We start from the raw sequence: 16,343 nt of genomic DNA, 5'->3' as shown, positions 1-16,343 counted from the left end.
TTAACTGGGCAAGTTAAGAGGCATCAGAGAAGTGGAAGCCAGTTCCCAGGGGCGAGGAAACGCCGACGTGGGAGTGTTGTGGTGCGCTGTGGTGAACATAGGCAGGCTTCCTGGAAGAGGTGACCCCTGAGCTCAAGTCCAGAGCAGTAAGCAGCGGCCAGCGGCTGAGGGCCGCTAGGTCGAGACAAAGGGTGGCGGACTTTAGGAAGATCAGGGACACAAGCCCAAATGGTGATGTGCTTGCACGCGGCGGAGCGCAAGGCGTTTTCCTAAAAGGAAGTTAGAATAGGCACTGGAGGGAAGCACAGTGGGAGGAACACTCATGAAGTAAAACGCGAACTTACCCGTAATCTGGCTACCCGGCCTCCGTAGCCCGATTGCAAACGCCGCCACCTGAGGAGTCTAGTAGCCAAAGCAGCGGCAGGCTCATCCCAGATGTCGCGAGACTGAGCTGGCATCGCGAGATCTGGCCGCTCGTGCGTGACGTCTGGAGCTCTCTCCGGGGGCTATGGGAGGGCTCTGGCGTCCCGTATTAAGGACCGCTGCTGTCTGTGGCTGGCGTTGGAGTCACCCTGGGTCCCCGACCTGGGTTGCTGAGAGGGTACAGCCGTATCTCAGGGTGGGAAGAAATGGGACAGGAAGTGATGAGACAGGGCTGAGGTGGATTGGGACATGGAGGCGTCCGAACCCGGCCCGGGACCTGGCCCTGCGGCCGCCGCGGCGGCCGAAGAGCACGAACCCTTTCACGCGCGCGCAGGAGGAGGATTGGCGGCGTCGGAACAAGACAGTCCTCACGTACGTGGCCGCAGCCGCAGTGGGCATGCTGGGGGCGTCCTACGCCGCCGTGCCCCTTTATCGGCTCTATTGCCAGGTAGGCGCCGGCGCTGCACCCTGGGCTGTGCCATCAGGAGGGGCGGAGGTGCAGGACAGCTCCCTGGACAGCGATCGCTCCTCCGTGTCGTGTTGGAGGGATGTCTGAGGTTGCTCCACCAGAGAGGAAACAGGCTTTGAAAAGTGACTTGCCCAAGCTTACCAAAAAAAGTTAGTGGCAAAGTTACAGATAGAACCCACGCCCCTATAGTGATCGTGCTTATACCGACCACACTGCAGAGTGAAATTCCCTATCTCTGAGCTACATCACCTAAAAGGTCCGCAGCCTATATACTCTGCCGTCCAGCAACCTGCCTTACCCTCTTGCTACTCACACAGATGTTCGCGTTTAAAATGTAAATTACATTAGTACCGTCATTTTGTGAACCGTGTATGGTTTACGTGCGAAGGTTAACCCAGAAATGGGAGTATGCTTGTAACTTGGGCTTAAACTGGGAGTAGCGTTTAATTCATACAAAGAGGCATGAGGCTTCCCTCCACTGTTAATATATGACTGTAATGTGCTTACCCAGGGCTCTCTTTTAGATCAGAAACCCTAATGCAGTTGTTCTTCAAGTGTGTTCCCCCGGACGACCGGCGTCCCACCACCTGGGAACTTGGGTGCACATTCTTGGATCAAACTGCAGAGCTACTGAATCAAACTCTGGGGGAGGGGCCCAGCTATCTGTGTTTTAATAAGTCCCCTAGCTGATTTTGATGCAGACTAACATTTGAGGTCCATGTGCGAAGCCACACTTTTATTTATTTTGTATATATTCGTATATATTCTCCTTAAGTAGTTTGCTGCTTTGGCTGGTCATTAGGACTACTAGTGGAGCTACTTTAATGAACATGTTAGGGCTCCCTTACCTAGAAATACTGATTAGGAGGTCTGGGTGTGGCCCAGGAATTTCTGTTTAAAAAACATAACACAGGTTAGAGCTACACATTATTCATTAAATGATAGTGATTCTCCAACTTTGTTGTGAGTGGGAATCATCTGAAGAGCTTTTAAAAAATCCTGACACTCAGGTCACATCCTGAACCACTTAAATCAGAATGTCTCAGAGTGGGAGTCAGGTATTAGTAATGTTTTAAAGATTCCTCGGGTGATCCCAGTGTGTACTATTTTGGGAATCATTGGCTAACTGCTTTTTCCTGCTAGGATTGTTAATGCTGGTCTTACTTTCCCTGTCCTTTTGGAGATTAACTTGACCTTATTTTTTATAACTAAAGCAAGTCAAAAGGACTTTTCAGTCTCCTAATATTGGCATTTATGTGGGTATGCAGTAGTTTGATTCAGGAGGATGAGTGTAGAATGTGAATTAGTTTTCATCAGATGGCAGCCTGGACCTAGCATGAATCCCAGAACTAGCAGTTGGTTAAATCATAAGCAGAACTGAATCCAAAATATCAAGTATAAATCTCTGAAAATCATGGGGGTGGAAGGGGTCAGTTTTATTCTTCAGGGAATATTTAGCAGTGTGTGAATACATTTTTGGTTGTCACAACCTGGAAGGTTGCCACTGGTGCCACTGGTATCTAGTGGATAGAGTCTAGGGATGCTGATTGGTAAACATTCAGCATTGCACAGCACAGACACTCGCTCCTCCCCAAACCAAAGAATTATCCAAACCAAAATGCCCTTAGTTCCAAAGTTGTGAAACTCTGCTTTAAACTGAAGTGAATGGCAGTATTTTTGCATGTGTGTGCAAATGCAGAGCAGGATAGGCAAAACAGTTGTAATTTATAATCCTAAACTTCAGTCAAGTTTGATGTTAAGTTTCCAGAAGAGCATCTCTTTCGCTTTTGGAATCACAGAACTTTAGAGCCAAAAATAAAGAATTATATAAACAATTTAATACAGAGACCTCATTTTATGAGTATGAATAGTGCCCCAAAAGTAAAATGTATTTAGTTCTTGGAGCTAGTTAATGGCAGAACTAGACTAGAGCCCAGGAAATATTTTCATTGCCCTTCTCTATTCTTATTTCTCTAATTATTAAGCTTGCAAATTTGAAGGATCTGTATTCAGAGACTTCCTGTCAGAATACATTAAGGAATCTTTATTCAACTGATTCAGATTCTTCAGGAGTTACATCTTAAAACTTAAGCATTATAGCCCTCTCGGGCAGAAGAATTTACTTACTAAAAAAAAGATAAAAGGCTTGCCCTCTAATGCATCTTGTAGGTTCATAATGTACTTCAGTAATGTTGCACGGCAGCTGAGTACAGTTAGGTGACTTGTGTAATAAGTGGAAGATAGTAATACTGTATTTTGCTGGGAGTCTTCCCCTAGCCTCAAATTTGATATTTTTTTCCTAGTGTAGTAACAGATTAATTATCCGGAGACCAGAATTCTGGCAACCTCACGCATCAGAAGAATGATGACCCTGGAAGTAAGGATTTTTATTTTTAAACATCTGTGATGATAAGGAGATAATGGCAATGAAGATAGGCAAGAAGAGTCAGGCACAAATTATCCTGATGTCTTAAGGTTCGTTGATTCAGCGGCGAAAGGGATCAGGTGCTCTGATTAACTGATGATGTTTATAAAAGCTGTACTATACAAAGAAGTACAGGAAAAAATTACAGAAACATTTATTAACATGGCAGAACACTTGTGATGCTTGAAAAAAGCAGAATACAAAAGTGAAGCTACAAACTAATCTATGCCGTAAAAGTGATGATATGGAAAGGGATCAGATGGGACTGTGGGTAATTGAATTATTTAAATAGTTTCATTGAAATGATAGGGTCATGGATAATTTTTACTTTTACTAATGACTAATAATTTATATAAAACACTGTCAATAAAAGGAAATAGGTTTAATGAAAAGTTAAGCTAAAATTCTGAGCTATATTACCATTGGCGAGTCAGCTTTCTCCCATGTGACTCTTTTTTTTTTTTTTTTTTTTACTGTGTCCAATACCCAAGTGATTACCGGAGAAAAATATGACTCTAACAAATATAGGCCCTTGACACCCCAGAGGTGGTCAAACCATTGATACATTCATAGGAAATGGGCAGTGACAGTATGAACTGGGATCCTACTAGACTATTAAATTGTTTTTAAGATTTTGTTTTTATCCCATAATCACCTGTAAGTATTGTTTAACATGTTCTACTTTAATATACTTAATATCTTTAATACCTAGACTACTGGTCTTGGAGGGTCAGCAGTAGCAGGTCATGTGTCGGACCAGATTGAAAACATGGTGCCTGTGAAGGATCGAATTATTAAAGTCACCTTTAATGCAGATGTGCATGCAAGCCTCCAGTGGAATTTTAGACCTCAGCAAACAGAAATCTATGTAAGTGATTAAAGTAGTTATGAAAAGATTACTTTTTTCATTGTAAAAATTATTTTATTGCATCACTGAAACTTTCACAATTTAGAGAACACTCATGTAACATAATCTCAAAAAACTGATACTCCATTACTGTAATTCTTTTATTCTCACAGACTACTTTTTGACAGGGCCCTATCTCAATGTAACAGAATATACTTTAAGTTAAATGATACTGCAGTAAATGTCAGTTTGGAACAATGGAGAAGGTCCTCGGTTTTTATGAGAGTCGTATTAAGAATTCACTAAGAAATTTGTGGACAGTAATCCTGAGAGTAGGAGCAGCGGTGCTGCCATGTGTAGCAAAGCCTCAGGTATAGATAAGGGGAAAAAATGGAAAATCATTGGTTACAATGAAAAGTAGTTCACTGATTTTTAAAAAATATTTATTTATTGTGAGGAGAGTGCACACGGGAGAGGGGCAGAGAGGGATGGAGAGGGAGAATCCCAAGCAGGCTGTGCGCTGATAGTGCAGAGCCCTCGTGGGGCTGGATCCCAGGTGTGCCGAGAAGGGATACTTTTGATATAAATTAGTAAACTACTGCAGCCTCTGGGTGGCTCAGTTGGTGAAGTATCTGACTCTTGATTTCAGCTCATCACCCCACAGTTTATGGGATCAAGCCCTGCCTTAGAATCTGTCCTGAGTGTGGAGCCTGCTTAAGATTCTCTCCCCCTCTCCCTCTCCCCCCTCCCTCTCTCAGCCTCTCCCTACCCCTCTTCCTGCCTCACAAGCATTCTGATTCTCAAAAAAAAAAAAAAAAAAAAAGGATCCCCATCTCAGGGCTCTTGGCTGGCTCAGTGGAAAGAACATGTGACTCTTGATCTCGGGGTTATGAGTTCAAGCCCCATGTTGGATGTAGAGATTACTTAAAAATAAATTTTAAAAAATGTGTGTGTGTTTGTGTGTATCCTTATTTCTTAAAAAAAAATGAGAACCTTTGAAGTAACCATAATAAATAGTCATGTTCTACTTCAGAAAAGCTCTACTTTAAAAGTTTCCTAAAATCTTGACTAACTGGAATCCTGGAGGATTTAATTGAAATTATCTCATGAGCTGAGGAATAGCCAGAAAAGCTTAATTGTGACCCTTATTGGGAAACCCTTATAAATATTGGTGTTCCCACATGTTAGTAAACATGACTGAATTCTTCAATGATGAAGGGTTTCATAGGTTATGATTTTGAATGTTCTAATTATATACTAGTGTACAAGATATTAGTGTCTGAAATGGTACAAAGGACAGAGAATCCTTTGGAAATTAATTTTTTTAAAGCCTTGCAATTTTTTCCAAATGTTTAATTTTTTTTTTTTACATGTTATTTATTTTTGATAGTACAAGTGGGGGAGGGGCAGAGACAGATGGAGACACATAATCCGAAGCAGGCTCCTGGCTCTGAGCTGTCAGCATCTGCAGAGCCCAGTTCGGGGCTCGAATTCACAAACCGCGAGATCATGGCCTAAGCCAAAGTCGGACGCTTAACCGACTGAGCCACCCAGGCACCCCCCAAATATTTTTGAGAGAGAGGGAGTGCATGTGAGCAGAAAGGGAGAAGGCCAGAGTTTCCGAAGTGGGCTCTGTGCTGACAGCAGAGAGCCCAATGCAAGGTTCAAACTTAGGAAACGCGACATCATGACCTGAGGCGAAGTCTGATGCTTAATCAACTGAGCCACCCAGGGCCCCTACAGCCTTGCAATTTTAAAAAAATCTGTTCTCTCAAAAAGTGTATTAGTGCTTTTTGGTTAAATAAAAGTTCTATTCAGTCAGTTTTACTCTGGTTAGAAGTTCAATTTACTCTGGCTGTAAGCTGAGTTTAATGTTAACCTCTTAAAAAGAATCTATATTGGTCATATAATGATGTTCAGGTATAAGTGTTAAGTCAGGCTTGGGGTATGATAGGCTTGGCTTTCCGTGGACATTTTATTTTTTTTGTATTTATTTTTTAATGTTTATTTTATTTTTGAGACAGAGAGAGACAGAGCATGAGTGGGGGAGGGTCAGAGAGAGGGAGACACAGAATCGGAAGCAGGCTCCAGGCTCTGAGCCATCAGCCCAGAGCCCGGCGTGGGGCTCAAACTCACGGACCGTGAGCCGAAGTCGGACACTTAACCGACTGAGCCACCCAGGCGCCCCTCGGACATTTTAAATAATTTGCAGATCATTGCTTGAAGACTTCAGATATGTAAGAGGACGGTACACAATTAATGATTAATAGAGTACTGGTTCTTCATGGACATAGGCAAATAAAATTTAAAAACCAGATGTTGGGGCACCTGGGTGGCTCAGTCAGTTGAGCATCTGACTTCGGCTCAGGTCATGATCTCACAGGTTGTGAATTCCAGCCCCATGTCAGGCTCCGTGCTGACAGATCAGAGCCTGGAGCCTCCTTCGGATTCTGTGTCTCCCTCTCTGTCCCTCCCCCACTTGTGCTCTCAAAAATAAGTAAAATGTAAAAAAAAAAAAAAAAAAAAAAAAAAAACCCCATGTTCATGGGTAGTATCCACAATTTATTTTGCTGACCTTCGACATTAGTTTATTAGATAAAGTATTGTGGTCTGACGAATAGGAAAAATAATGACTAATAGGGAAAGGAGGAGCTGTGAGATTTAAAGTATTGATAATGTATATTTTTCTTAAAACAGGTAGTGCCAGGAGAGACTGCACTGGCGTTTTATAAAGCTAAGAATCCTACAGACAAACCAGTAATTGGAATTTCTACATACAATGTTGTACCATTTGAAGCTGGACAGTATTTCAATAAAATACAGGTATAGCTATATGCAAACTTTTATGTATTTTCATCATATTCCATAAACTGGTTAGTACTAAACTTACTGCAGTGTTTTGTAGAAACTAATCATTTCTTCTAAACATTGAACTTTTTTCCCATTGCTTATAATAACTATGGTTCGTTGTTGAGACGAACCAAATGGGAATCTGCTTTTAACTGTAAAACAATTTTTGGTCTTAATTTTAAAGCAAAAGTCAATGAGATGAAAAGATAATGTCATTCTGTCACAGAACTTAGTTTATATTTAATTGTATTTTTTATTATAATATTAATTACAATGTGCTCACTACAGCCAAGAAATGAACCATTATTATTTGTATTCTAACAGAAACTAAACAAATACCCTTTATAACTTCTAGTGCTTCTGTTTTGAAGAACAAAGGCTTAATCCACAAGAGGAAGTAGATATGCCAGTGTTTTTCTACATTGATCCTGAATTTGCTGAAGATCCAAGAATGGTGAATGTTGATCTCATCACTCTTTCTTATACTTTTTTTGAAGCAAAGGAGGGACAGAAGTTGCCGCTTCCAGGCTATAACTGAAGTCAGCATCTAAGTCCTGCTTCAGATTTGTGATTTTTGAAAAATCATGTATTTAGTCTTCTCAGGGGAGAAATACTTTACAGTAATGTAAAGCTATTTTAAATATTATATAATGCTGTATTTATTTTTTCAACTAATTTACCCTGCTTAAAATTGAATGAACAGTTTCAGCTGTCAGTCATAAGGAATCCACAGGCCCATTTAGAATGTAGGACTATTCAAACCCAGAGAGTTTGATAGGTAATATTACAAGAAACGCTTTGTTTCTTAAATAAGTAGGCACGGACTTCATGGTTCAGTTTATTAGCCCTTCATACTTGTAGCACTGAGTCCTTTTATTATTCCCACAGTTGTTTTAGGCTCCAGGCCATAACTTCTGCCTATTTTTGTTATTTCTAAAATAGTTGGTTACTACTTTCTTTTATTGTGAACCATCCTATTTTAAAAGCTCACAATGGAAGAGGAATCACTGAGTCCTAACAGCCTGCCCAGAGATTACATTCTGATTTCAGATTTGACTCTCTTTTTCCTTTAGGATCTAGGCCTATTTTATATTCTGAGTACTAATTATTTTGAAATTTCAGCATCATGAAAATGAAAGAAAATGCATAAATACGTTTACTAGGATTCTAGTATTTCCTGTGATAGTTCAAGTCCCTGAATGTTAAAATGTAAGTGTGGGGTTGTGAATAAGTGTAAACTTACTGACATCAGAAGTTCTACGAACAGACGTGTAAAAAAGATGTATTAAATTGTTTTAATGGTAATTTTTTTATCATTGTAATTTATGACATAAACGTACAATATATTCTGAATGTTTTCAGTAGCGTTTGTTTCAAATAGAAATATTAATTGCAGTAAAAAGGGGAGAAAAAGATCATTTAGTATTATAAAGAACCATATTTAAAGGCAACTTGATACAGAGTCCAGTGACCTCTTCACGGTACCTGAAATATAAACTACAATCATCAAGGCTTTTACAAGTCCTAATTCTAAATAAGTATTCTTTATTTAAAAAAAAAAAAAAAAGTAAAAATTGACTTTTACATTCAACTTTAAATGAAGGCACTCAATAGTTTACATAATTATTTTGTAATAAAATAATCTTCATCTACTCTTATCACAGCAGTGTGAGGATTTCTTTTCTAAATGTAGGAAGGCCTGTGAAGCCTAAGATGTTATAATTAAACCCGCTGGCCTAGGTACAATGAATTTTTCTTCTGAAGTTTCAAGTGAATATACGTTATAACCAAGTTGTTTCAAAATAAAGCTTAAGCTGTGGTCAGGAAATATAAGTGTTACTCTGGAACTGTTACTCTTCTGTTACTGCAGAGGAGAACTGTTCCACCATGGTTCTGATGTGCTGGTAGGTCTGGTCTTCTGGGCCTCCAAGCTGCACAGGAGAGGTGACACCTCTAAATGCAGTTAGTGAGCTGGTCACCCACTTCCACCTAGTGTAAGAAGAAGACAGCCGGCCTTCAGCCTTTCCTTCTCTTTCTCCATTCCTGGATAACGAGAGACTCACAACCTAATGCAGAAACATGGGAATGTATTACTTCCATGGAGGAGGGTGTGAGGGGAATAAACAAGGTTAATGGGCTACTGGTGGCCATGCATTCATTAGTAAATAAAATGGTATGATTAATACAGCATATAGGAGGAATCCAGGCCTCCCTGGATGAGCAATGAGTGGGTTCTACCACTCATTAACTGTACATAAAAGATACATGTCTATTTCAGTGCTAAGAAGTTTCTGTTGATCATTATTTTTGTTAGCATTAATATTTCTATACCATAAACCAACTTCTACATTCTAAAGATTATTTTTAGCTAATAAGATTACTAAGGTATTTCATTCCAGTTTGAGTGACTGAGATGAGCTTTTGTACTAAGATTTACACTCAAAGTGTCAGACTCAGATGGCCTTCACAAAATGTGAATACTAAACACACAAAGTGGCAGTTACACAGGAATTCTGTAGAGTGGGCAACAGAAGTTGTGTCATTGAAGTCTACCTCAACAGTCACTGTGACTTTGGGCTCCTTTCTGGTGATGAACATCAATTTCTTCATAAACAGCTCTGAAACAAACAAGCCATCATGGCAAAAAGGTTATATATCAGTTTCAAAGTACTACTTTGGCTTTAACTGCCAACACCTTAACTAAAAATCTGGTGCTGTTTTAGGTACTCAGTGTGTATCAGTGAATAAAAACAGATCTCTGCCCTGAAGCTTACATAGTAGCTTTCTTAGAGTCTAATGCTGTAATTCCCTTGCATCTTATAAATATGTATTTCATATAACCAATTCATTTTACTTGTGACTTAATGAAAAATGTGGCTCAAACTTGAACAGTTTCCTTTCTGCCTATAAAAAAAAATTGTATAGTTTTTCCAGGTTTTAAAACATTTAAAAATATTAGTATTTCCACCTATGTTATTATAGTCCAAACACCTGGGCCACTTTTTTAATGTTTATTTATTTTTGAGAGAATGAGAGAGACAGAGTGTCATGACTGGGGAAGGGGCAGAGAGAGAGGGAGACGGAATCCAAAGCAGGCTTCAGGCTCTGAGCTGTCAGCACAGAGCCTGACACACAGGGCTTGAACCTGCAAACCACAGGATCATGACCTGAGCCACCCATTCTCACATTTAATATCTGTTGCACTGTCATATCTACTGACAACAATTTCCTAATTAACTAGAATATATTAAACTTAACTTCCTGTTTGGATGCAATTTCTATTTCTTTTTAAATTTTTTTTTTTCAACATTTTTTATTTATTTTTGGGACAGAGAGAGACAGAGCATGAACGGGGGAGGGGCAGAGAGAGAGGGAGACACAGAATCGGAAACAGGCTCCAGGCTCCGAGCCATCAGCCCAGAGCCTGACGCGGGGCTCGAACTCACGGACCGTGAGATCGTGACCTGGCTGAAGTCGGACGCTTAACCGACTGCGCCACCCAGGCGCCCCTCTATTTCTTTAAGCTACTAATACATTCAGTGATACTTTATCAAGCAGAATGACCTAGGGAAATTTTGCAACCCTACATTAGGAAAAAAATTCTTACTGAACTCCTAAGTCTGTTAAAATTCATAAATTATACTCAAATGGATCACTACATTTGTGGTTTAAAACCAGGGGTCAGGTTCTGTGCAGACAAGCTCAGAGCCTGGAGCCTGCTTCAGATTCTGTGTGTGTGTGTGTGTCTGTGTGTGTGTGTGTGTGTGTCTGTGTGTGTGTGCGTGCCCCTCCACTGCTACTGCTCTCTCTCAAAACTAAAAACAAAAATTTTTAAAAATAAAGCCAGGGGTCAAAACCTCAAATGTTTACACATGCCAGACAGATCAAATAAATGGGCATAGAGGGCCATTTGGGGCCTGGTGAACTACACAGCATACCTTGTCTTGAGGAGGCAGCTACTATTCAGCCCCAACCTATTGCTAGCATTTAAAAAATACTGGCGTTGCCATAGCATCAAAAGAATCCAAAGTCCAGAATTGTGTTTTTTGTTTTTTTTCTTTTTAACAATATCCCAGTTTTTAACTTCTGGCAATTAATTTTTAAATGCATGCTTTTAATTCCACATGGGTCAAACAAAACACAGCTGTAAATAAGATATTGCCTAAAGGCTGCCTGTTTCTGAACAACGGTTTCCATAAACTTGCTTTAATAATTTTGGGGGTAAACTGTCAGTCAAAGCATATTAAAGCTCTAAAGAGCCTACCATCACATAAATATTTATATATACTCCACCAATATGAAATCATGAAATAATGGTACTCCAAGGATTTCAACTTAAAAAGACTACACTAATCCATTTTAAGCACATTGTTGACATATAGTGAAGACTAAAAACAAGTTCTTATTTGTGATTAGTCAAAGAACAGTTCAAATAATCCATCAATGAGGTGTTACTTATGTCACCAATCAGTGAATATAGTGTCCTTTTCAAACTAGAGAGAACCTTTCTCCCAAGGCATCTACAAGGAATCCACTAATGTACTTGATGGTTCCAGTTATTTCTTAATGTGCAGCCCCAGCATTTTTATTTTTTAGTCACAAGGCTGAGCACAGTAAGACCATTAAGAGCAACAGTCTCCAAGGGCACCTGGGGGGCTCAGTCAGTCAAGCGTCTGACTTCGGCTCAGGTCATGATCTCATGGCTCATGAGTTCGGGCCCTGCATTGGGCTCTGTGCTGACAGCTCGGAGCCTGGAGCCTGCTTCGGATTCTGTGTCTCCTTCTCTCTCTGCCCTCCCCTGCTCACACTCCTTCTCTCTCTCAAAATAAATTAATTAATTTAAAAAAAAAGAGCAACAGTCCCCATAAAATCTCATAAGTCATTTTTAATAAGATCATTATTTTCTGCCAAGACCTAAACAAAGTTAAATATATAACCAAGCCCCGTTTAGCTCTGTTACTGAAGGGAACCAAGACAAAAAATAAATTAATCATTTTGTAAATGACTTACTCTGTAGTGACAACAGGAGCCAAGGGATCAAACTCCATTACCTCGTAGTAATTGGGTGGCTGGAGATCATTCTCTGCCATTGCTTCAGGCAAAACAAAACAAAACAAAAAAAGCCCACCAGTAAACACACATTGTGCTTTTCAAGAACACATACACAATTAATAATCTCTTTATGATTGCGACTTAAAGCCCACCAGTAAACACACATTGTGCTTTTCAAGAACACATACACAATTAATAATCTCTTTATGATTGCGACTTAAAGCCCACCAGTAAACACACATTGTGCTTTTCAAGAACACATACACAATTAATAATCTCTTTATGATTGCGACTTCAAACATGAGACCCAACGAAACACTGACAGCCAGAAACAAATACAACTGGTGTTCTGATGCTACTCCCCAGTACAACAAATCTATAGAGAACAAAAGGATTTGCAAACTTCCACTAAAGACTCATTTCCCTCAGCATTTCAAATACAACATTCAGCACCACAGAAGCATTTTTTATAATCGAATGTCGGTCATAATGATATGAGCCATGAATTTACTTCATTTACTCAAAGAAGCACATTGAAGTCCTAGTGTTTCCTCTCTTTCTATTTTCAATCAGCAGTAAATCTCCGGCAGACTCCTATACTCTTACAAGATCCCTTATTCAATGCAAATAACAGGTCTCAAGTACCTGGATGACTGACGGGCAAGGATGGCAGTCTCTGGCTTGATGGTGTTGCTGGAACGTTCTGCACATTAACTGGCTGTAGTAGTACTGAATTTGAATATTCTGGAAACTGAAGAAAACACAGTACATGTTCAAATAAACATTCTACATTAAGTTTTTCTTTTATTATTTAGATTACCAGGCTTCTAAGTGGCACTATTCCAACTACCATATCCTCCCAACTGGACAAGAATTAGAAATTATGAACTATTACTTTTTTAGGTTAATAACCATTTATAACACTTATTACTTTTCTCTCTGGTTTCATGCCCACTGCACCTCATTTCCCATATAAAATGTAAAATTAACATTTTGCTTTAAAAAAAAAAAAAAAGAATTGTATGGCTCAGTCTAGGGTCTGTTGTTTCACACTAAAAAATCTCAGCCTCAAACAGGAAACTAAATCTTTACCCTACAGAAACGCATAAGATAACAGCACCAAATCAGTACTGATAAAGATTAATCTCATAATCTTCCTCATTCACTTCATGAATAAATCTTGGGCACCTACTAGGTGCTATAAATAAAACAGGCCAAATCCCTGCCCCCTTGAAGCAAACAAATGTAAAGAGATGTTAGATAGCAAGCACTCTTAAAAAAACAAAAAACAAAAAAACAAGGCTCAGGTAGATGGGGTAGGCTATTGCTCTGACAGTAACGGTCAAGGAATGCCTCACCGTTGGGAACATTTTAAGCAGAGTCCTGACTGATGTGGGTGCTGTGATTGATTATCTGTGGGGGCCCAAGGTCACATCCTCTGAAGCAGAGAAGGCCAGTGTCATTGGAGCAGAGTGAGCCAAGGAAGAGAGGTGAAGTTGAAGAGGTAATGGAAGGTGTGAGATCAGCATTTCAGGTTTTTACAGAGCGAAATGGAGGAAGGAAATCCTAGGTGGGTTTAGAGCAGTTAATATGACTACTTTTTTTTTTTTTTTTTTTTAAGGATAGTTCTGGTTTGTTTTGAAAAGAGATTGCACAGTGGGGGTGAGGGTGGAGAGGGAGGTGAAGGCTAAAGCAAGGTAACCTTAGGAGGCCACTGCAATATCCCTCTGATGGCTTGGACTGCAATGCAGAAGTGGAGGCCATGAGAAGCAGCTAGATAATGGATACACTGTTCGAAGAGAAACGGTAAAAAGGCAGAGAGCAAGCACTGGTCTCCAAGGTTTTGACTTGAGCAACTGCAATAGTGGAGGGTTCCTTTACTGAGGTGGGGAAGAGTACAGGAGGTGCAGGTGGAGAGCCAGGACTAGGAAGAAAGCAAGAAGAGTTTCCTCGGAAAGTTGAGTTCTGAGTTTAAGGGAGATCATGGGCTGCAGATACCAATTACAAGTTGTCAGAATCTGAATGGTATTTTAAGATAAGAGACCAGAAGACCATGGAAGAATGAAAGCAGAAGTCTGAAACTTAAGCCCCGGGATCTCCAAGACTCAAAGGCCAGTAGAAGAGTGGGGACCAGTAAAGGAGACATAGTGGAAAGGAGGCAAGAGAAGAAAAAAAATGAGTGGTGTCTGAAAGCCACATGTGCAAAACAGGAAGAAGTGACTGACTGTCACCTGCTGCTGATAAAGCAGGTAAGACGAGGACTGAAAATTGCAGTACTTGATTTGGTAATGTAGAGATCACGGGAGACCTTGACAAGAGGTGTGCCAGCAGAGTGGTAGGAATGAGACAGCCTGTCTGAAGTCTATCAAAAAGGATGGAAGGAAAGGAGGAGACAGCTAATATAAACAAACACTAAAGGAATTTTGATCCTTAACCATTTTTCTAACAGAAGTAAGACTCAACTTGTCCATCTTGAAAGATTAAAAAGAAGACAAAGAGAAGTCCTAACAAGGGCTGAACAAAAGGGCTGAAGTCTTAACAAAACGCTGAACAGAACATGAGACTTAATGACCAGGAATTCCTTCTTAGCCATGACAACCTGCTGACTAGGTGCGCTGCCCGGGAAGTTTCATTACTTACGCTCTCATATGTATGGTTTGTGGTGATGTTTTGGCCGGTCCTTTGGGTAAACCTAGGAGAGTATGATAAGACAGTAAGATTACCCTACAGCGAGAACACAAATGCAAAAAGTAAGATGACTTCCTACAAACAAAACCTAAAATGTACTTTCAGACTGCAATGGAATATTAATCTTATGTAACAATTGCCATCTGGTTTTCATGCTCACCAGCTTTTGATGTCCAAATACCAAGGAGTAAAGACAAAGAAGGTGTCCCTGGGCAGTGGCAGTCCTGAGACCCTGAAGTATACATGGTATACTAGTGAGAACAAGCCTTTAACCTTTCCATCAGAGTAGCTACCATCCATCATTTCCTGAAGGATGAGACGCAATACAGAGTAGAGGTTAGGAAGGAAGGTGGGGAGGGTCCTGGTTCTACATCTATACCAAATACACTTTGCCCTATCTCTCCTACCAAAGGCAACTCTAAAACCAGAACAGAATACATGGGGCAAATATTTGAGGACTGAAAAGTCAATAGTTACAGGATGACTGGGAAGGACTGGAATTTGAGTATCCACAGATCATTAGTACCTTTCTTCCCCCACCTCTGGTGTTCCAGAACCTGAACGCAATGAAGCCTAAAACCCCAGAGTGGGCAGTAAGGACAGACAGCTCTAGGAGAAGCCCTTCTGTTTTCACTCAAGGAGCAGAAAAGAGAAGTCCTAATGCTCAGAGATAGTGTGGAAATTCCTTACTCTCTTTTTTCCTTTCCTTTCTGTTCTCTCCCTCTCTAAAGCTGAGGCAATCCCAAAATGGCTGGAGTGACAGCAGAAGCCAACAGGGACCTGTAGAGGCTTAAAAATTTGAGAGGACCCTTCCTTCCAACAGGTGTAACTGTGATCCCAGAGGGCAGGGCAAACTCTGTTTTGTTGTTTTCATTCTTTCTGTCCCACCATTTGGTTTTAGACACAAGCATAATCAAGGAAATAAACGACATATAGTAGGCTAACTGAAGCTTTCTGACTGGAGAACCAAAAGGGCAAATCCTAGAAAAGCAGAGCACTAGAGAAATCACAAAGAGGAAGGAATGTGGAAAATCAACCTTCAAGTTGTTTATGAAATCCTGGGCTCACTTCCTGATCTATGTCTCTGTGGATCTGATCCCAGTCAGGATGCAAAAGATGTTGAGAAATGAATATACACCCATCCAGGCCTCAGGGTGGCCCACAGGAAGCAGATCTGAAAAGCACTGCAAAGTCTTTGAAAACATAACTATGTTAGAACAGCACAAAAAAAGGCAGGTTGAAACTGTGGCATGCATCTAGTGAGGTTTGCCTTCTAAAATCAAAGTAGCACCATCTTCAACAGGATTCAAATAAGAGCAAGTGTCTTGGGGCGCCTGGGTGGCTCATTCAGTTGAGCATCCAACTTCAACTCAGGTCATGATCTCACAGTTTGTCAGTTCAAGCCCCACGTTGGACTCTGTGCTGACAGCTCAGAGCCTGGAGCCTGCTTCAGATTCTGTGTCTCCCTCTCTCTGCCCCTCCCATACTCATGCTCTGCCTCTCTGTCTCTCTGTCTCAAAAATAAACACTAAAATCCTATGATTTTAAATAAATAAATAAATAAATAAATAAATAGCAAGTGTCTCATA

At 40.4% G+C, this 16,343-nt stretch overlaps 3 protein-coding genes across 10 annotated transcripts in view; 1 reads left to right on the top strand and 2 right to left on the bottom strand.

The window, feature by feature from the left end:
- Positions 1 to 435, bottom strand: part of STXBP4 (syntaxin binding protein 4) — a 170,039-nt gene extending 169,604 nt beyond the window's left edge. For all 7 annotated transcript variants that reach the window (XR_009255220.1, XM_058704670.1, XM_058704672.1 and 4 more), the window contains exon 1: positions 345 to 435. The gene's annotated coding sequence lies outside the window, so the exon portion shown is untranslated. The remainder of the gene's footprint in view (positions 1 to 344) is intronic.
- A 23-nt stretch (positions 436 to 458) lies between these two features.
- Positions 459 to 8,367, top strand: LOC131497934 (cytochrome c oxidase assembly protein COX11, mitochondrial). Its single transcript, XM_058704679.1, has 4 exons — positions 459 to 871; positions 4,030 to 4,185; positions 6,862 to 6,987; positions 7,370 to 8,367. The coding sequence occupies exons 1-4, from the start codon at positions 509 to 511 to the stop codon at positions 7,550 to 7,552; spliced, it is 828 nt and encodes a 275-aa protein (XP_058560662.1). The 5' UTR covers positions 459 to 508; the 3' UTR covers positions 7,553 to 8,367.
- Positions 8,368 to 8,942: 575 nt separating this feature from the next.
- TOM1L1 (target of myb1 like 1 membrane trafficking protein) overlaps positions 8,943 to 16,343 on the bottom strand; it is a 47,569-nt gene continuing 40,168 nt past the window's right edge. For both annotated transcript variants that reach the window (XM_058704678.1, XM_058704676.1), the window contains 5 exons: positions 14,707 to 14,758; positions 12,712 to 12,817; positions 12,025 to 12,106; positions 9,568 to 9,632; positions 8,943 to 9,080 (listed from right to left, as the gene is read on the bottom strand). In XM_058704678.1, the coding sequence (XP_058560661.1) occupies positions 9,569 to 9,632; positions 12,025 to 12,106; positions 12,712 to 12,817; positions 14,707 to 14,758 (304 nt within the window). In that variant the 3' untranslated portion in view covers positions 8,943 to 9,080; position 9,568. The remainder of the gene's footprint in view (positions 9,081 to 9,567; positions 9,633 to 12,024; positions 12,107 to 12,711; positions 12,818 to 14,706; positions 14,759 to 16,343) is intronic.

This window comes from Neofelis nebulosa, chromosome 16 (genome assembly GCF_028018385.1).
Source record: "Neofelis nebulosa isolate mNeoNeb1 chromosome 16, mNeoNeb1.pri, whole genome shotgun sequence".
NCBI classification, from domain to species: domain Eukaryota; kingdom Metazoa; phylum Chordata; class Mammalia; order Carnivora; family Felidae; genus Neofelis; species Neofelis nebulosa.
Note: the sequence above shows the minus strand (reverse complement) of the source record. Positions and strands in the feature narration are given on the sequence as shown.

Coding starts and splice junctions, on each gene's coding strand:
- LOC131497934 (XM_058704679.1), top strand. CDS start 509: ATGGGAGGGCTCTGGCGTCCCGTATTAAGGACCGCTGCTGTCTGTGGC. Junction 872..4,029: donor TTTATCGGCTCTATTGCCAG/GTAGGCGCCGGC, acceptor TTTAATACCTAG/ACTACTGGTCTTGGAGGGTC. Junction 4,186..6,861: donor CTCAGCAAACAGAAATCTAT/GTAAGTGATTAA, acceptor TTCTTAAAACAG/GTAGTGCCAGGAGAGACTGC.